Source organism: Papilio machaon, chromosome 4 (assembly GCF_912999745.1).
Source record: "Papilio machaon chromosome 4, ilPapMach1.1, whole genome shotgun sequence".
NCBI lineage: Eukaryota > Metazoa > Arthropoda > Insecta > Lepidoptera > Papilionidae > Papilio > Papilio machaon.
In genome coordinates this window covers 7,352,880-7,375,270 of record NC_059989.1, presented here as the reverse complement: position 1 = coordinate 7,375,270, position 22,391 = coordinate 7,352,880, and the positions used below count along the sequence as shown (strand labels likewise).

Sequence of the window (22,391 nt, the reverse complement as noted above, 5' to 3'; positions counted from 1 at the left end):
AATCTCCCGGCATCAGCGCCGTTTTAGCTGCAATTTTTTTATTTGCCAACGAGAGTTTATACACTAGACCTAGTTTTTGTTCTTGAAATGAAACGATTGTTGAAAATAGGTAATAAGTAATCTTCTCTTCGACCCTTCGTATACAAGGCAACGTAAATATTTGAAATCCGGCGATATTAGTTGCGAAGCGACTAAACATAGAAGGATGTACGCATCGCCGACATTTTGTTAATTTTTTTTTATGAAGTAAACTATATAAATAGTCACTAATCCCCTACAAAACGGTCTACTTTTACACTGCTGTAACGAGTAAACTTCATATGTGAATGTGAACGGATCAAAAATGCTATCTATAGGTACTAGTCTTTATGCTTTTATGATTAATTCTATGAATCTAAATCAGTTTTTGTTTGTTTGCAGGCGCAAAGCGACGACGATGATGTCGGGCCCGACGATGTCAACGTCGCCGTTGAAGGCGGCTTCATGGACGAATTCTTCAGTGAGGTGAGTCATAGAATTTGAATTTGAATTAAATTTTTCTAATAGATTTTTAATATGACGTCTCTTTTAAATGAGAGGCGTCGCCACTGAACATTGAACCTGTTAAGTCACCTACACCTACGACAGACAGAGAATGGCTTCACCTTTTCTATGACCTCGGGATCAAAAGCACGAAGCAGGCCTATCTTATAACTTATTACGATACTTAACTCAAGGTAGCTTGAAGCAGTTATCTAGGTCTTAGCGATTATTTTAATCCGGTCTAGTTACCTTGAACGTGACACGTTCGACTTTTTCTAGGTCACCTTGCATTTCGACCTGCCTGACGAATTAATTTTCCTTAGAAAAATTGTAATGACATGGAACGCGTTAGCTACAGCGTTTACAAGGATATTTTGGTTCTTTCTTTGCCATTGTTCATGTAATCAAATGCCGCAACCGCGACATGGTCACATTAACAACACAAACAGTACAACCTTTATCGTTCGCCCGGGTGGGTTTAGAAGGATTAGAGCACAAGCCATCTAGACTCTCATTTGTTCGCTCGCCCGCGGATCAAGTCACAAAGACTACGTTGAATTGTTGACGTCAGTTCTCTATTTGGTCAGTACGGGTATAGCAACTACATGTCAACTGTATAGATTTGCTATTGAAAATCGCACCAACTTTTCTCACGACGATCTTGACGAACATGATGCGAGCGACTGACTTTAGCGAAGACAGAGAGAAATGTCGGCGATGAGCGCTGTGTACGAACCTCTATGACATTGTATTGCATAAGTCGCTTAGCGACTGAACTCGCCGGGTTTCGAAGATTTACGTTGTCTTGTGTAACCTAACACAACATGTTGTACACAATACTTCCTGAATTCGTACAATAAGGTTGTATATAGTTCAGAAACTAGGAGTTTACACTAGCGAATTACATGGCCAAAGTTTTGATAATTAAGCCAAGCTTTGTGCATAGTATTAAAGGAATAACAACAACAATACAGTTTAGAATGCATGTTAGTCCGCACTAAGCACAGGACGCGTATCCATTGTGTGCTGTCGAGTTCATTTGCCGCACCGGGAACAACGGGTCGCTAGTTTGTTTAGTTTGACCGCGTTCACAGACCCCTTGTTGTATAAACAAACTTACTAGAAAACACGGTAGTTAAAAATAGAATCAACTCTTCTTTTCCAAACATACATAAAAACGGAATTCTCATATGACTAAAGTTCGATACAACGAAATATTTAGCAAAAGATAAGTATGCTTGTGAGGTTTAAATATTTTTAAATTGCTTAACAGGCTTATTGATGATCTGTAGAATAATTATTGTTTTTACTTACTATTTATAAGCTGGCATAATTACTTACACTTGGTTTAGCGGTTATAGAGTTTTATAACTTGGAAAGCTCATTAAAAAGAAATAGTACTTTGCCAGTTTACATTATGTGAAATTAAGAAGGAGAGCCTGCATTTACACAACTCTACTACAGCTCAAGTTTTAAGGTCAATGCCTGGTTTATATTATGCCAGTACAGTAGGACAGTAGTGCTCAAAATCAGCGCTGGCATACAATTGGCATAATGTAAACACTCACTGGCGCCAGGGAGCCAAAACTGTCCATGACAAGCTAGCACTACTTTCTTACTGTACTGGCATTATGTAAACCAGGCACAAATGATATGATAATGGATTCGCATTAACCAAAATTTGACGTCCGATATCAATTTCCCATCTCAATCAGTAAACCGATATTCCAATTCGTGTCTATTACTTAATATTTAGGGGAAACTTTGAGAAGAGCGTCGGTGGCTCAGAGGTTAAGCACTTGACTTGTAGTCCACATGTCCTGGGTTCGAATCCCGCCATATACCAATGATTTTTTTTCGATTTACATTTTTACATGTCGCCGACGTTCTTACGGTAAAAAAAAAACATCGTGATGCAACCCGTACTTGGCCAATGTGGTTGACTATGGTCTAGTCACTCCTGATTTAGCCGGTTGATTACGAATGACATTTTAACAAAAAATTTCAATAAATTACAAAATATTACTTGGATTAAAGCTACATTTTATGTATTTATTGCTACCACAAGCTAACGATCTGAACATCATCCCACTTGACGGTTTTCTCATTTCCTTGTAAAGTTTATTTAAATTAAAGCAAAGATAAAATGTCTAAGTCCTGTAACTGTAACGAGCTTATCAACGTCATCTGCAGGCGTTGAGCAGAATAAATTATTTTCACATATTTTTTGTTTCCCTTTGTCCTGTTGGAGTTTTTGTGCGGATAATTAATCTAGCTACGGATTAATGTACCGATATTATTAATAATAATAATATAAAGAAGTAAACGAAAACTTTATTTATTTCTTTCAATATCTTATTTTTAGTTACTAAACTAGTGATCCTTTAACGAATTATTAGCACTCCAAAGTCTATTAATACCTCGTTTGTGCTTTTGATGAACCTCATAAATTATTATTGGACAATTAATATTAACAAGGCTAATTAATTCCTAGCTAAGCCTTACAATTCGTCTTTCTAATGATCTGTCATTCACACAGATGAAGTTAGACTTGTAATGGATGGAGTAATGTTATTTCAGTCGTTTAATTATTCAACGGTCAGTAATTAAATGAAGTTTTTGTTTTATTTGCGGTCACATAAAGAGTATAGCCAGTTAAGCGAACCAAAAAGGGAACAAAGAATTGGAATGTTCCGAGTGTCCTTTAAACGTGTTATTACCATTTTCAAACGAATATTTCTTAGATACTATGAAAATATAAATTTTCTTAGAAATGTGTTTACAATAAATGTTGCTTTTGCTTCTAATGGAATTAAGTAATAAGTAATAGGGAACAGCACATTAGTACTGCTGTTTTAACTTAGCATGCTTTTGTACTCATATAAAGACGATTTAAGAATGCTCTTTTATGTTCGCTGCATGTTTTATGCAATACTTCATGTCGTGTCCCACGGAGCATTGTAGTGTAATAACATGAATGGGAGCTGTGCGCTTGTTGATGACGTCATACAGTTTTTTAATTTAATCCCTAGCAATATGAGCGAGCGATATTAATATTCCAGCTTGGTTCTCTATTCATTGTTGTATGAGTTATTTGAATGATCTAAATATGTCTGAAGATCGTGACATCATTGACATGGACCCTTGTCAGAATAATTTGCATTTAGCTTAAGAAATTAAAGGCTCAGTTTTTATTTCAACCAATCATCGTCATCTTGCCTTCGGAGGGTCGGAACAGTACGTACTACTCTTCCATAAATATCTATTAACATTCCGAACTGAATTCTTTACCGCTTATTCAAATAATCTATAAAAAATATTAATGTTGTCTCAATTTCTTCAATGAAAATAAAGGAGATGACAGTATATATTTGCATTACGATGCCGACAGTGGAAACCTGCGGTAATGTAATAAATATTGGCTTAGTTTCATGCTCATACATAAATCATGTTTATTGCTGTGAATAAATATGATAGTAATATATAAAAAATCTTCCCGACTTCTAACTTGATGAAATATATGAGTACTTTTAGTTATGAATTACTTACGTGGGATACATTTACGAGTAGCGATGAGTACATCGATTGAAGGATTTATTTTACCATTGGTGCTTTCGTATCTTTCTTATTACCCTATGTTTGTTGCCATCTTTCTTCTTAAGAAAACTGATCACTTCAGTATATTCATTTCATTGAATTGGCAATATGGCCAGTGTTATTACTCGCTTTAATGTTTAGCAATTTGACAAAATGGATATCGTCTCGGAGGCGAGGATAACGGACGTCGTTACAGTAACTCCCTAAATTAGATTATAATTAAAAAGGGATTCTCACTTTATGTGATTTATTAATGTAATTCGCATCCTAAATAGGTTAATTAACAGATCGTCCAGAGTTTTTTACAGATGTTTAAATCTTTTGTTTTGTTTGTTTTGGTAGATTGTCACTTTTAGTTTGCTTTTTTTATACTTTTTTGAGAATAAACGAGGCCATGTTATATGGCCAGTATAGTAAACGCAAAGTAATAAGATGCTAGATTACAATTGACGTATTTATGAAACAAAAACCGAAATTAACCAATAGCTGAAGATGCTGTTACAATGTGACTATTTCTTATACCATTTAATCCAATTGGTTGTGTATATTGCCACTTTTTTGCAGGATCCATAAACTGCAAGACTGTCAAATATCGTTCATACAACGATACACTTCAATACTAAAAAACCTTATTTAGAACTCACTACAATAATTTAAGTTGATATAATTAAAGCAAATTGAATTGCTGAAAGTACTGTTTTCAACTTATTCAATTTTGTTTTTGCTCGACGGAAATTTCTTCCACAACTCAAATAAACTTGGTTCATTCATTAAATTACGGCGAAGCGCTTTTTTTATTTTTTGTATCTGCCCTCATTTATTCAACTCTGCTCACGTTTAATCTGCATTTAACTGAAAGAAGTAGAGTGTCCGATTACTGTATATTTTAAATTAATGAAATTATGACAGAAAACATACTAAGATACATATGATTGAATCCGTACCTGGCTTGATTGCTAAGAGGGCTATGGACTCAATATTGATACTAACAGCAATTGAAGTGGCTAGTTACTGTATTCATTTTTATTATCCACAATTTGATCTCTACAGATTTTAGACTATTGAATTGATGTAAAGGTCTAATTTTCAGTATGAAGGTAGACTTAGGCCAGTATGACGAATGGAAATACACGTCGCTTTTTATTTTCTTTTAAAAGAAACGTTTCCTTAGTCGACGTAAGTTACGTTTCGAAGTCACGTAGTCAAGGGTTCCAGTCCCGCCATTCGACTATTGTAGTAAACCATAGCATAAGTCCCGAGCTTAGTTGGAATGGTACAAGAAATATTAGCAAATTAATAAAATCTGCTAATATTATTAAAAAAAAAGAAAAGGTACAACATCTCAAGATCGTTTTAAAGAAAACGAAGGTTGCGTACAGAGGGTGGTATAACGCAGTAGAACGCGACGGGCGGGCGGCGCGTCTGCCTAGCGTCGGAACCCCGTCGCTCCAACCTTAATATGTGTCCTATTAAGCTCAGCTCTCACTGCTTTTTATTAAACTTGTAGGCAATCAATCTATTATTAATTACGTCATTATTAATTTAGTTAATATTAAAAAGATTTCTATCGTTTTCGTCTTCGTCGTCCTTTCCACTGCTGGACTTAGTCTTCCAGTCCCCTTTACTCGTATCAAAAGTTTTTATTCCCTACTAAAGATTATCGGTTAGTCTTATGGGTAGTAGTAGGCTTACTTACGTTGTTTTGTTCTGTATGTTTCGCCATTTATTCTACGATAATGTTTCTTTACTTACTAAGTTATTTTATCGTATTTCCAACGAACAACAAGCAACAAAATGCGTTTATTTGCAGATCTGTTCAGTTTGAGGTAGTTCATACGGCGACTATGTGATATTTATGTCCAACACTGGATATTCAGGCAACGAGTAATGGTGATGACGATACTGAAAGATTGATACAAATGTATGTCTAAAACAGATATAAACTACACAAGAGTTTGTTGTAATTCGTTATCAGTGGCGCGAGCGCGATATGGTCTTATCACGGCAATCTGATTAATTGGTGAGTCAGCTAAACTACCGCCCCCTGCCGCCCCCCATTCACCCGCGCCCCTGAACTTGTCCGATTATACGAAACAAGCGAAATATTGGCCCAGCCCTCTGTTGCTATCTGTTTAAGATGTATGTTGATGTTGAGATGAATTGTTTAATTTCAAGATTCACACTAAATAGTTTGTACGTTTTCTGTAAAATCTATTTTTAGGTCTTTTGATTTTATAAAATGTTACTTTTATGAAAATTTATTGCTGAATTATAATTCAAATTCTTTTCGTTAAGGTTTACTTTATTTAAATTTAAAAGCTTCATTACAGTACTAGTGCTTCGAAGGGATTTAGATTGAAGAATATTAGAAAAGCAATTCTAAATTCATGCATACGAAACGAGCAGGCGATGTGAGGGATTATGGTTTCGTTCGCAATTTGATAGTCATTATCTAGCAGCTGACACGATGTTGTTGATTAAAGCGCTCATTATAAGAATGAAAGTGATATTAAGACAACCTGTAACATAAAAAAGATATTTAATTTCAAATAAAAGATGAAAAGATAAAGTAGTCTTCTATATATATTATTACTACCATCCGCTTAACCTTTTTGGTGGCAATTTTTTCTTTTCGTCCTTCCAAACAATTGATTACGAATGTTTTATATAGCTTGTGCATATATGTAACCATTTCAAATAGGTTCAGCTTGTTGAACACTTATTACATCTTTCAAATAAATTTCATCAATATATAGTTATACAGTTCCGAGTTCCGAACGAACTCCACACTGAAAATATACATACCGAATCTTGAGCTGACATCACATGACTATCTTGAGTTAGTACATATTGAAACTTATAAACATGATAGACATTTTGCCTGGCAAGTTTTGGTTTTCACACTTAGCGGAGGAACGACAGAAGTGCTAAGTGCAAATAACTTGTAGTTTGCAAGTGTACGTAAAGTTGAACTGCAGTCGGGGCGTTAGTTACGAGTTTGGAAATTTGCCAATTCTTCCTGTGGTAAAATTAAAATACTTCTGTGACTATAAAAAAAAAGAGAAACAACTCGCCCGCTGACTTTTGAAAGCCAATTAAATTAAAGCCTACTCGGAAATTTCATTTACGAGGCCGATAAAGTAATATTTGATATTTATACTCGAGTTACGAAAATAAATATTTCTCAAGATCTTTATTCAAAATTTTTTTGTGATAGAGAACAAACTAAAATAATTTCTGTCGAATCGGATATGATTTTAATATAAATTTCAGTAATTTTATTCATTATTTAGTCATCAAAGTACCTACTAGTTATAAATTGAGTGTCATAATTCAAACTGGCATTGTGTGCCTAACAATGTGTAGGATAAGGAGGTTCCCAATAAGTGCAAAAAAAATATATTGATAATATAATGAACAGCCGACGACAGCGCTCTAGTTGGCTTTGCTCCAGAAATATCAAATATCGATTGGAATTACTGAATAACATCCAGATATTGTGGCAAATTTAATAACTCTATAGTTATTTTCTTTTGAAAGAATGTTATCCTACAAATTTATTTTTATTTTCATTTATCAATGAAGTCATTATTAGTTAATATTCATGTTTATGTAATAATTTAAAAAGTTTGAATTAGAATTCTTTCCTTTGTGTACATCAGAATGTTTAACTATTCCAGTGAGTTCATTATGAGTTTTCATTTGGCTCCAATACAAATAATTTAACTCTGTTTTTTTGATTGATTGGCATTAAGAAGGCAATATTGGAAAAGTTGTTGTAGTTGAATAGTATTTAATTGCACAGATATATTACTGAAACCTAACACAAAACTTTTGATTTAAGAAACAGAGAGTTTATTTTAAAAAAAATAATTTAGTTATAAGTAATTAATAAAGCTTAAGATTTGAAAGGGCGTTACCTAAAGGTGGCTATACACTGTAACATTTTCTCGAGCATTTATATGTTATGAAACGTTCTTACGTGTATTGTACTATACAGGTTACGGCACTGTTTGCAAAGTAAGTCTGGTGCGTGAAGGGTTACACTAGATCATATCATATAGCGGTGCGTTGTACTTTTACAAGTAAATCATCCAGTCTATACTCACCTTAACATTTGATAGTGACCAACTACATATACGAAAACTTTTAATTGTTACGATCGTGAAAACCTTTTTTAAGAGATAGTTTTTAGGTTGTAGTTTAGAATTGACGAATTTATTTACACTTGTGCTTGTAATAACAAAGATAAATTAATATAATAATAGAAGTAATTCAATTCTATTTCTGCCTGACATTTAGTACACCACGGTATCTGAAATGGCAATATGTGGGCGAATTAAATGAACTCCATTTCTCTCGCCCACAAATACCAGCAATATAGACAGGATCTCGCACGAGCTCTTTTTATATCTTCCAAATGGTCAATTTCAATTTCCGAACAAAAGTTTTCCTATTGGAAGACATATTACTTATTGAAAGATTCGTTTTAAAGAGAATTTATTTGGAAATGAACTATGAATTGAAAGTCAATATGAAGCTTCAATTGATGTTGATGAGTGTTTCGTTTCTGTTAAAAATTGGGAAATTTAACGGATACAAATGAGGAGCTTATTTTCAAACATCAGAATTTTAAAAGAAAATCATATAGTTTTTTCCTTATTGGTATCTTATATTAACAAATGCTGTATACCCTAAAAATCTTAAATAAATTAAAATTTTAAAAAATTTGCTTAAGTTTGACAAATTTGTTTTTACATATTGATTTATTACTACGCCGTTTTGTATTATAATTGTTGTTATTTTGTTGTCAGGTGGAAGAGATACGGGAAATGATAGACAAGATACAGGCGAACGTCGAGGAGGTAAAGAAGAAGCACAGTGCCATCCTCTCAGCACCGCAATCAGATGAAAGTAAGTCCCTAAATTATTTCTCTTACGACAAAATCTTCTTTTCATAACTAGTTTCTCTTTTCCCTATTCTAATTGATCGAATTGAAGAATGTGTTAAAATAATTTTGCTCTTTAAAATGAGAACTGTTTTATACTTAAAAATATTTTAACAGTTTTAAAGGAATACTTATGTTTATTATCTTCTAAGCCTCTTATCTTTTAATATTTTCGTTATCAATGTCAAATGACAACATTTCAGTTGCTTTTATGACTCAATCATAAAACATTGCTTTGTATAAACCAGTAACGAGACGTATTGATAATAAAATTTCCCTTAATAGTCGCAAACATCTCACGAGTACTTTGTTACTAAAAATATATTGTTTCGTAGTAAATGGTGTTGTCGTCATTCGATTGCGTAGGTTCAAGGCGTGGGCAGGTTCGTTGGATCGCCGTTTAATTGAAGGGCGGATTTGCCAGACGCGGAGGCGGCATGAGCCAGCCTGGCCGCATTTCATTTGAAAACCCCCGGCTTTTCTACTACATTGAGATTTAAATACCTGCAATTGATACGCTTTAAAGTCGGCATTTTTAATTTCGTTTTGTTATTGTCTTTTCTATTATTAGTTTTCTTATAATGATTAAAGTTTTGACGGTTGTAATTAAATAAATTTGAGGCATTTCAAAAGAATTGTGTGTAGTACATCTCTGTCTGTTTAAGTAAATTTTTATTTGTTACGTTTATTATCTTGAAACTATGAAAAGGGTCCAACATATCCCAGTAAACATTGAGTTACGAATTCTAGGGAATAATGCTTTATAGTATTGCTTATTACATTAAACAGGTTTAAAATAACAGGAGTATAAAAGTAATAAAGTACGTTATCATAATCAGAGTGTAATATAATTAGATAAAACGATAAGTATCAAGCTGGTATATGTTTTTATTTTTACGACTGACGAAACGACTCCGTGAACATCGTATTCGGAGTGGAAATGGCGCGAGATCCGCCCATTTTGTTGAAAAAACATGGTGCAGGCGTTTCGTTTACTTTCCTCTTGTTGTGTTTGTGCTATATTTGGAATCTTTTCTCTTATTGTAATTTGATGTTCGCAGTATTTTATATGAACGTTATGATTCGAGTATCTAATTATTTATTTCTTGGAAAATGATGTTCGTAGTTTATTTGTACAATAATAAACATATATCAGCATTTAATTAGTAGATATTACAAAATAACATAATGACGAGTGAAAATAGAATGTTAGGAAAAAGTACTACTCTACAATTTAATGTAGAATCAAAATTCTTGAATATAAAAAGTAACGATCACCTTAGGGTTAGTCGCAAAGTGAAAATGTTGCAAGTAAACGTACCTAAATACATAAGCGTTCAGGGTCGAAGGATAAGGGACAGCAAAACGTAACCGGGTATTACTCGAAACAATGGATATAGGTAGTTTTGTATGAACGTCCCTCGAGGGACCCTCACTCGGAGTAACTATGCGTGAACATAGCGACACGCAATCTCTGATAGAAAGACCTCCTCATATTACCAACTTAAAAGGATATTCTTTTGTACTAACAGAATTAAATGTTTTATATTAGTAAACCTCGTTACCAAAAACGCCTGGTAATATTTTAGTAATTTTTTAAAGAGGTCATAAAATGGCGCCTACATTTAGGCCGAAGGAGAAAGGGAAACAACTAAGTCCACATTTGTACATTTTGGTGCTTAATTATTTTATAAAAACACAGTTTTGCTTTTGCTGCTGAATGTACTTACTGTTGTCTTTTATACAACATAGAGGTTACATCTACATTATTTTCTGTAAAGAGCACATTGAATTTGCAACAGGAAACCTTTCAGTTCTTATCGGTCTGACTCATGTATAAACAACCTATTATCGCTTGTATTGAACATGAACACTAACAGATTAGGAATTTTAGTTGTCATTGAGCTAATTTCTGTTGACATTGGCAACCAATATAGAGTTAGTTATTTACTTATATAACTGCCAAATCATGAATCCATTCGATATCTAAAAGACATGTCTTTGCCACTATTAATGTAACTACGAACGTAAAAAAACTCCTGGTTGAATCCTGCCTCCACTTTTATGTATTTTTTATTCACGGCATAAAGTATTGAATTGGAAATGTATCTATATATTTTTAAATTAATAGTTAGTTGCCTCAATTCTGTCTTCAAATATACGTTTTTATTTTATAGCGAAGGTCGGATTGAGTGAAATCAAAGCAGTAAACGTTTTTGAAGTTCACATTTCGCCCTACTCGGTTCGCTTCTTATCGTATACAAGTATATTGTATTTAATTTTGTTGGCAGGAACCTTAATAAAATGTTTGATTTGATTTTTATTGCAAAAAAAAATATTTGTACGATACTAGTTCTTATTACCTTCACATAAAGACTGTATTTGGAAATGTTGCATTTGATATTCTATATCAGAATGCTTCAGTTAGAATTTGAAAGGTTTTGTCGACAAAATATTCTCAGATCATATCAAAATATCGGATACTGTCGTGATAACGTTCTCTTTCAATCTAACAAATGACTGAAAATTTTTTTGGATTTTACTTTCGGCAAATCGACTAATAAAGTGTTTTTCAAGTTTTTTTTTATCTACATATAACGTTTCTAATTTATAATGTTTACATGTTTATTAAAAATAATTTCATATTATGTACATATAATAACTAGTGCTGTGTATTTCACAATTATTTCCGTATTTATTGCATAGCGAACAGAGCCAATTTTCCTGAATCACGATTTAAATGAAAACACCAATAAAGTTCGCGATAAATTTCCAATTACCTCGGTATCTGCTCTGTATATAAATTTATGTATAGAGTACAGACTGTAACAGCAAATAATATTGCTGTGTTATTTTATAGCTAACATTTCAGTTCGCTTCGGCCGAAGTTAGCCAATATTAACTGTTTAGTCTAAACAAAGCTACTTTAGCCGGGAGCATCCCATACTGGATGCAGTATTGCCAATTCTTTAGGTATTGTGCAATATACAATTAACGAATTGTATAAAACTATAACTAAATTAGAACTCTATAGTGATGTAAGACTGTAAATAGCTGCACCATATTACAGCTGTAATAAGGCGTTCTGTTGTATACATTTTATGCAATTTGATAACTATACTCTTTTCTAAAACATTACAGCCGGCTATAAAACTTTGTAGTAACAATTTTTTTCCTCATAAATTTCTATAAGCCTCGAGCCAGTTCCAAACGAATCCCAGATTCCAGACTAATAAATTTTGACTAAAGTATGTTCGCCGCATTGGTGCCAAAAGGGTCGCGCATAAATCACATTTCATTTATTTCGTAGCCATATTTGGTTCAGCCCTATTTATGAAAACCATACTCCAATAAAGTAACGCTTTGATTGGAATGTATTTTGATGTTATGTCACCTGACTGCTCTTCGGTCTGGCCGAAGAATTTTGATGTTTTGGTGAAAAAAATTGCTTTGGTTCTGTTTTGACTAAAATCTATCTATTGTCCCTTACCAGTGCAGAATTATATTACTGTACTAATATTAAGTTAATCTCACTAATATTGAATGTATGGATGTTTGTTTGAAGGTATCTCCGATGCGCCTCAACGGATCTTGATAAAATTTGGCACAAATGTAGAACATAGTCTGGAAGAACATATAGGCTACTTGTAAAGTTTTTTTTTAATTCTGCGTGGACGGAGTTGCTGGCGACAGATAGTACTAAAATAATCATTTCTTTCGGACATGAACTAAGTAATTTGGCTACCAAAAAAGTAGGTAGGAATTTTCATATGAATATGTGCCAAATAGTACCACCATTTGGCTGCTTCAATAGTGTTATGGGAATTTTACGGTTTTAAGTTTCTTTTATGAGCTTGTTGTTGTAAAATTGTTTTCAAGTCGGTTGAATTGTGTGAGGGAGTTTCTTTTATCATATAGCAATATGCATTGTTTATTTATTTAAACATTATATCATTAAATTTATTTTCAACTCGGATTGATACATCTTAAATATTGTCCGCAAGTTTGTGGAGTCTAACATTTTCACAATTATACTTATCACAAAGATCTTCCCATCTCGTCGCTTTGAAGTAATAGATTAGACATTACAGTATCTCGTATAAAAACAAGAAGAGTATAAAACACTTAATGAAAATTGATATGAAAATTGTTTGACTCCTTTTTTGTTCTTTATTCTGGGAATGGAACGAGTTTGTATCACGTCGATTTTGTTTCTTTTGTCGACCTCATTTTATCTGCCATTGTGTCTGTTCGAACAGTTCGCTGCATTGTTTCAAAATAGATTGTTGGATGCTCGGTAGGTACTCGTTTTAAATAGTTTTAATTTAATGCAGGCTGTTCCAAAAGTTAAATTATTTATTTAACTTGTTGTTAAAAAATGTTAAATTCGCTTACATGTAACGGTTTTTGTAATTCAATTTAGTTAATATGTTATATTAAAAATCATTTAAAAATCATTGAAAAGATAATTGTAGAAATCTGAAAATGGATTGTAATTAATTAAATATGTAAAGAAAAAAAATACATTTTTAACTTATATAATACGGAGAATTTTGTAAATGAGTCTACGACTAGAAGATTACTGCCAATCTACTAAATAATGTAAAAAAAACGTGTCTTATTTCAATATAGCTTTCGTTACTTTAAATTCATGAAACGCAAAAATTTAATAAACGTTACAGCTTTGTCATTTCATTTGCAGAAAATTATACCATATTTTGCTGTGCAATGTAGAGAGTGGTAAAAGGGGGACGTTACTTTGCATATATGTGGGTTAGACTTGAATTGTCATCTTAAATGGGTCAGCGCTTGCATGACTAACGATCGCACATTGTGGTGCGCCGAGACAGCTCAACATGTACCATGTCATGTAATAACTTAGAAAATTTATTTGTACTGCCTTGTCTTATTCAGGGACTTGTAATAGAATAGTTGTTTTGTAATTGATTAAAAATTTGTACGTTTCACACTTTATTGATAATTTTCTTTGCTTAAAAGAGTTTGTTTTTGAAGAGTTTGAACAGTTTGTATTTCATAAAATGTAATGTCAGGAACATATTCATAGAATTGGTTTTTTTAAGCGAATTCGGTAACAAGCCACAAAAATAATAATACTAATTATTATTTTTTCTTTTATTAAAATATATATTTGATTTCAGACATCGAAAATATTTGAGTTGATGTTTCAAAGCCTAAAATACCTGTTATAAACGAAACGTACCCGTGGGTAACATAATGAATTCATGTTATCCTGTATAAAATGTAAAAGTCGTCTTCCCCGAGGCGCACTTTAAGTAGGCTATTTAACTTTTGTCCAATATATTACCGTGGCGTAGCTTTGCTCAGTAAAAATAACTTGCCCTTTCGCACCGTAAACAACTCACCCGAGGCTTATTCGCAATGTTTGTAGGCGTTTGTGCCACGTTATCTAATCATTTCTCAGACATCGTGAGCAGAATTAATTCCTTTATAAGGATAATGCATGGAATTATAAACAAGTGAATTTAAATTATATAGGAATCCCCATAAGCGCAAGTGGAGGTAAAGTAACTCAAAATATCTTAGATAGGAATTTAAATGGAATTCAAAGACTGTAGCTGACTAGAGGATTCTCGAATGGAGAATAGATTCCCCAAAAATAAAACCAGTTTATTTATAATATAGTATGTATACATATCCTCCTTTTTTAACCAATTTATTCAATATAATCACAATTAGTTATGACAAGGTCCGAATCTATTATTTTAAAACTCAATCCTCCAGAGTCGCCAGACCAATAAATTCCAACAAAGCCCCCGCGCCTGACAAGGGATACTACAATGCTGGAAACAAGATCCCGTATAAATCACTTTATTTCATTTATTTTACTCTCTGTGGTGTTACGTATATAACGTGGTTAATATTTGGTTTTTCTTTTAATTTGGTTTTATTTTAAGAAGTTCTATAACTGAATTTTATTTATTTTTATCTTTGAACTTTGTCTCGATTTTAATGATCGACCACAGATTGAAACATCAAAGGAAATTCTAGCCACAAACTTATCCGATTTCTCCTTTCAGGCGATACAAGTTAAATTGACCTGAACTTTCTGAAAGTGTTTGTTACCTTAAGCTTTATCTGATAGGACTATATAATAGTTTGCGTAAATAGTTTAAGTACATAAGCCGAGTACGTTGTTTGTCTTCGCAGGAATTTGATTCTAAAAATAGTGATTTATTTAATATGGCATCGTAATGCTTGTATTTGTCACAACTAATATTGTGTGTATGTATATACTAGCTGTCGCCCGCAACTCCGACCGTTATGTGTTCTTCAAGACTACGTTCTACATCTGTGCCAAATATCAAGATCCGTTGAGTAGTTCCGGAGATACCTTTAAACAAACATCCATCCATCCATCTAAACATTCGCATTAAAAATATTAGTAAGATAAAGTTGTAAACGACCAATATAAATTGCACAACGTGTGACCACTTAGAGTGTACTCTAAGGGGAAATTTAATAGTCGGACACTCTCAGTTAACACGATAATAGAATAACGTCAATTAACAAGCAACGGGCCGCACGACCTCTCAGTCAATTGATCAACTGCATAATTGTAATCTTATTTCATAGTGAAGTAGACATTTTGCTATTACGGTGCAGTTTAATAATGATTAATAAAGAAATATCTAAAGTCTTTTCCCTTAAAGGCCATATTGAAATTTGTTGCCGAATAATTGCTTGCTTCAAATTAAAAAAAAAATTGTATATACTAGTAAGAAATGAAATCTCTTGATTATTTTTAAACATTCATATAAATTTTTTCACTACGGATCCGATTCAGTCAGTTACATCTTTTTAAATTAAAGATTTTACCGATGAAGATCGTACCCCTGGGCATCTTTTTCCAATATCAATATCATTGATAGAATACTTTAAATAGCAAAGTGGTTTTCGTTTTAAATATAATTGATGCACAGAGTAAGTACTAAGTTCTAATGATATAAAGGCCAGCCATAACTAAACTAGGCAGAGCAAGCTTCGGGGTTTGCGTTGATACATGCAACTCTCATATTCTGCTTAGCAATTAAAAAGTCTGAGAGTTCTTACTTTACGCACAATGAAAGATGTAATAAATTGCTAATCGGATATCTTATTGAATCACCGACAATAAAGAGGTTAACAAAATAAAATCGGATAAGAATAGATGATGATTATTTACTAAATGGTAGAAAAGAAGTCTATTTGATTACTCTATGACGATAATTTTTCTCCTGAAAGTTTTTGAAATAACAAATTTGCACTTTGTTGTTGTAATTTCTCGTTTATCTTATTCCGCAGGCCGAGTATCATTAATTATCAAGCCCAAAGTATTTTGAGCGCTGTCTCGGTCGCGCCGGGGGTAATTAATCTTGTACACCTATTCAAACGATTGCATTGCGATTTGTTTGCCCTCTTGAAGGCGAGTTGCTTCAGTAATTTAACTCATACCAGAATTTCCTGTTTTTCTGATTTTATCAGGAAATTTTAATAGCAAATTTTTGAATTCTTAAAAAATCACGGAATAAATTGCCTAACATTTAAAGATTCAGTTTATAAAACTTTAGCTAATGATTTACGTCACACTGGATTTTAATAAGGTTTTGCGGAAGTTAGAAACCACTTTCGTAAAATATTTTTTATAAAACTAATACAGTTGTTTACAAGTTTGGCTTAGGGATTCATACCCTGCTATAACTAATATTCTAGGAATATCCGAAAAAAATATCTGATCTAGTGTTGATGCTCTCTTAGAGGGTTGCATTATGTGATATAACTAAATGAATATAATACGAGAAGTAAGCGGCTCACGGTAATTGAGTTAGGTTTATAGCAGACTTGTTTTAATAATATTAAGAGGAAAATGTTTTTGTGAAAATCGCGATGGTCTCCAAATTGGAAATTAATTAAATTGAGAAAGTGTATGGTGACACTTACTTCCATTACAAAATATATATTTAAACTGAGATTTTGCTGTCTTTTACAATGTTATGTACCTACTTTCCTTCACTTGAATTTATGATAACGCTCAAAAAAATGGCTATTACATTCATCTGATTTTCACATATGTATTCGATAATTTTATAGTAATAACGTGTAATTATATTTTCAATTGAAATGTTGGCGGATGAGAACATTATTAACAAAGTAATTTGTTATTTAACTAGTGTCGTATTGCTGTCCTATATAAACGAATACGTCACACAGATTTTCATAATCATAAAAATAGATATGGTACATAATACTATGCTGATAACTTGGTATACTCAATGACAAGTTCTAAGATACCTCCGGTACATTTTGTGTTTGAGGACACGAGAGGAAAAGATATACTTGTCCTGACTTTATATAATAAAAAAAGATAAAGGATAATTGACTATATTAGTTTTATTTAGTTGTGTCAATTACACTATTAGTTTCAGTTAATTACTCTTATCTGGTTAAATCGCTCTTATTTTGTGTTTTACATGTTTATGTTAATGTCTTTTGTAATCATGCCAAACTTACGCAATGTGTTACGTTTGTGAATTTTAATATTAAGTAAGCAGGTCTACGGTACGTCCGGATGTTCCGAACAAAATTAGTATATTGTACACTGAACATTCTTACATTTTTATTTTGGAGAATATAGTCTTTAAATTTGAATGTAATGTTTTAATTACTAGGCAAAAAAGTAGAATATCTGTCTGTAAATCTTTGAAGATTATCTTAATTAAAGTTGTTTTTCTTTATGTAAAGAGACATTGTAAAGAGAATGTTTAGTCTAGAAGAATTATACTTTCTTTCCCAATTATTATGTTTTTGCAACGAATTTTTATTAAGAAATTAATATGAAAAACTCGTTACTTTAACTATTCAGTTCCAATGTAACACGTATGTTGCTGTACATAACCGGGTCAAGTTGTCGGTTGGCACTATTAAGCCGGTAATGTATTACACGTCACGGAAATTAACTAACTGTGCTAAATTCGAATAACATGTTATGGTGTGGAGCAAACCGATTGTGATCAATCATGAATCTAATTGAAGTATTGCTGCAACGTATCAACATTTGTCCAAATGTTGTATATTTCTGACGAATTGTATTAACTGATTTATATTAATATAATTTACAAATATCTATTTATCCTTACTTTGTAAGAAGTAAGGTTAAAACCGTGTGTAAGTTTCAGTTACTCGCAGGTACAAGAACTTTATAATCTGAAAGATTTTTTTAAAGCAGTGCCTTTATAAATCTGTCCGGAACGAACAATCGTTAATCTTTTCGTCATAATAGTTGTTAGTTAAGTTAGAATCTTTTGTTTTTTAAATTTAAGTTTAAACTAGCGATCGCCCGCGACCTCATCAGCGCAAATTTAAAAAAACAAGAAGTAAAATGATAATTGCGAAAGTTCAGTCAAAATCGGCCTAGCTGTTTCGAAAGCTGAACCGGAACGAATGCAGCTTGCGGTTAGACAGATAAAAATGTATATTATCTACAGTCTTTTTATCAATTGTATAAATATATAATTGATAAAATTGTATAGATATACAATTTATAAAATGTTAGAAATAAACATAAAATTTACTCAAAGGTAATATTCAGATGTGCTAGCGCTATATTTTCATTAACACAAAGGGAAGCTGCTTCCTATCTATTGCATTATTTATTTCCTCATTTGCCTGCCGTGACGTCTGTCTGTCGGGATGTGATGGAATGAAGTATGGCCTCTATACATCGACTTGTCTCATGAAAGTGCTATAATTCATTATATATTTTCATGTCAGTCTATTTTTTCCTTATAGGTTCTTCAACGTAAACACTTTTATTTTATATATTTCATCTGAAATTAATTTGCAATTAAAATTATGGCATTGCAAATGTGCTTATAGCAATCACTAATATGTAAATTCAATTGTTTATTTGGGGTAAGTGGAACACATAACTTTTGGTAGCGTATCAAGCGTATTTAATAAGCATAACCGGGCGCGCTTTCCACTACTGTATGCTCGTTTGTTTGTTTGTTTGTATACGTAACTGGATTGAAGCGATTCAGCGTATGTACAAAGCCTCTTCACATTAATTGCGCTTTGCACTGCCTGAGGACCTTGTGTGAATAGTCTAAATTGTTTGTGATATTGTTATCCACTGAATTGGATTGATGCTTATGAGCAAATGGATAATGTAAATACGGTTAAGTAATTCGTACGACATTTCAACGGCCTAGTCGACTTAAGTAAAAATTGATAAAGAATTTTTCTGCCTAAAATGAAGAAGAATTCTGTGATTGTCCAACCAGACAGACTAAAAGTCAACGTCTAATTATCAACGTCTTAACAATTATTTTGTAATTACTTTGCAACAAATTTATATGTTAAAAAATGATAAGTTAAAAAATATTGATCGAAGGAGTTTTGTAAATGTACCGGGATCGGTAATTACTTTGCAGAACTATTCGAGCCGCGGAAGGCGTTTGTGCGACGAGACAACTTTTAAATTGTTTACGAGGAGTTTCGGTTTGGAGAAGGAATTCTTATCTGCCGCTCGTAAATATTTATTTTGTCGCCCACCTGTTTTATTACGAGTTTGTGATCATATTATAGTGTAACAAAGGTGACAATATATGTACACAATATTCGTTTTTGCTTTTTATAATTTATCGTCGTCTTCAGATTATATACGCACCCGGCGATGGGCTCGAACTCTCCCTTGTTCTAACTTCTCTAACTCTTCTAGGGCTAACTAGGCTCCAGTTAACAACAGTGAAAAATTTCGAATGTGTATGGTATAATTGCCTTATTCTTCTACTAGCGATATTGAGTTGAACGATATAACTATGGAAGTTTTCTATTTACGTCAGACAATGAGGGATGTTTAGTACGGAGGGTTGCGTAGACTCTTCAATACACTTCTCTATTATTCGAGAATTTATTTTAGTAAAACGGGGTCAGGCTCTTTTACAAGATCCATTGTGTAATAGACGAATGCCTACTGGATTTAAATTCCCAAATTATCTCGTTATTATGATATCCTATTTTTTGTTTTATGCTTTAGGTTTTTTATTAATTTACTTTTAATAAATTAATTATTCAAAAATCTTTAGTACATAAATCACAAAATGTTATATGTTATGTTACTACGTTTGCCCTAGTTAACAAACACGCCTACTGTACTTGCGGTCGCTATGATTTTCCTCATTTTCTTACGCTGTAAAAGACTTTTGATATATAATACGTGAAATAATTAGGAACGTTACTCGACATAGTAATTTGCGACATACACGGAACAAGAGAGAAAGAGTCGTGAATCGTTAAAACAACCTCTGCACCCGTTTTCAACATGTTGTTTATCCTCTGTGTTACCTCATTATTGTTGATGAGCGACTAAAATACAATAGCTATGTTCGTTAATTGTTTGCACAAAGCTGCCTGAACTGTACTAATTTAGTGATTTGATTAAATGATATAGTTGGTAATCGACTCAACGTGACACGATTTTCAACTAGATCGATTTAATAATGGTGAAGTAAACCTCAATACACTTTACTTCGTAGACATAATGCTTAAGGAATCATTGCACAATTTATGTTATTTTTATTATAGAATTCGAGTCATGGCCCTTACATTATTATTCAAGTAACTTGAGAATTAGAATACCTTTAGTGCACTGGCCACGTGCCAAATATCGAACCGCTTTTCTCAATGGACAATCAAATCTCTGCTCTGATTTTGAATTCAACGTAGCATGAGGATTTCACCATTATAAATTTTCTCACTTTGTTAAAGCTTATACTGGTTTAAAATAAAATAAAAATAATTGAATGTAGAATATATTTCAATTATTCAATATTCTATTTCTTTAATAGCCTATTTCTATTCTGATTATAAAATACCTTATTAAATATTTTTTTTTCCTTTTTAACATCTTACTTCTTACTAATATTATAAATCCGAATGTTCAGATGGATGGTTGGATGGATGGATATTTGTATGAAATTTGGCACAGATGTAGAATCATCGTTCCTTGTGCGTATTGCTAAGGATTGGAATAAGTTGCCGGCGTCAGTTTTTCCGTCAAAGTACGATGTGGGGGCCTTCAAGAGTAGAGTGAATAGGCTTCTACAAAGCTAGCGCGTACCATCTTTAGACCACGTCATCACCTCATCGGGTGGGATCGTGGTCAAGCGCTAACTTTTTCAATATAAAAAAAAAATAGTCTGGAAGAACACATAGGGTACTTTTTAAGTTTTTTTTTAGTTCCGCTCAAACGAATTCGCAGGCGATAGCTAGTTAACAGATAAATGAGAAATGTGTTAAGATAACAGAACGCCTTCACAATACATTTGCGTGGGAAAATTTATCCACCCCCCTATATATTTATTAGGAACTTCGGGTTTCCACCCACGTTTGTTTGCTATGTTATAATAGCTTCTAGTATTCTCTGTATCAAAGCGACTGTAATAATATTAACAGATGATTTATTTGTGAGTTCATAAACGTTATTTGTTATGGCTCTACGGGGAATGCGTGGGATTAAGAATCGAGACGGTACCATGTTTGTTACGTTTTTTTTTTACTAACTGTTGCCCGCGACATCGTCCGCGCGGAATTAAAGAAAAATCTTATTATAAATAGAAGGCCATATTACCTATCTGGGATAGCGTAGCTTCCCAAAAGTGAAGAATTTTTAACCAATCTTTCGTTTTTATAATCGTATCTTATATATAAAATTCTCGTGTCACAATGGTATATATTTTTCATACCCCTATTAAATTTTTTAACTGCGCGCGGTCGGAGTCGTGGGCTACAGTTAGTATTTGTAGAGTTAAATGTATTGTTTTGCGAAATATGTCGATGTTATTACTATAATTTGTTAACTTTGTAATACTCGTCGTCTTCTTCTCTTCCCTATAAAAGGTCCGCGTAGTACGTCCTAATCTTCTACACAACTTTACAGATGGTATATTTGAATTAGAAGGAAGTGATTTTATGTATATATTCGCCTTAAAATACTATTTAAATTAATGTAAGACTGCGGACAGACCTTCGTGGGGTTCCGTCAACAAAACTCTAGAGGGGAAATACCGTGACGCTGTTTTTTATCCATAAGCAGAGTATTGCCAGTCTCTTTAATACAAGAATATAACTTTAAACACTCGACACTGGCCCAATCCGCTGAGGGAGAGTCATAATCAAGAAACTGAACTGAAATACCGTGACTTGTATGTGATTAGCAATGTGGGCGGAAGTCTAGACATTCGGTAGATAAATAAATCAGAACTTTAAATAACTATGAATAATGTACAAACTGAATTATATGAA

The 22,391-nt window shown here is 32.8% G+C and overlaps 1 protein-coding gene across 5 annotated transcripts in view; it reads left to right on the top strand.

The window, feature by feature from the left end:
- LOC106720368 (syntaxin-1A) overlaps positions 1–22,391 on the top strand; it is a 70,932-nt gene that overhangs the window by 37,692 nt on the left and 10,849 nt on the right. For all 5 annotated transcript variants that reach the window (XM_014515033.2, XM_014515035.2, XM_014515034.2 and 2 more), the window contains exons 2-3: positions 421–504; positions 8,934–9,033. In XM_014515033.2, the coding sequence (XP_014370519.1) occupies positions 421–504; positions 8,934–9,033 (184 nt within the window). The remainder of the gene's footprint in view (positions 1–420; positions 505–8,933; positions 9,034–22,391) is intronic.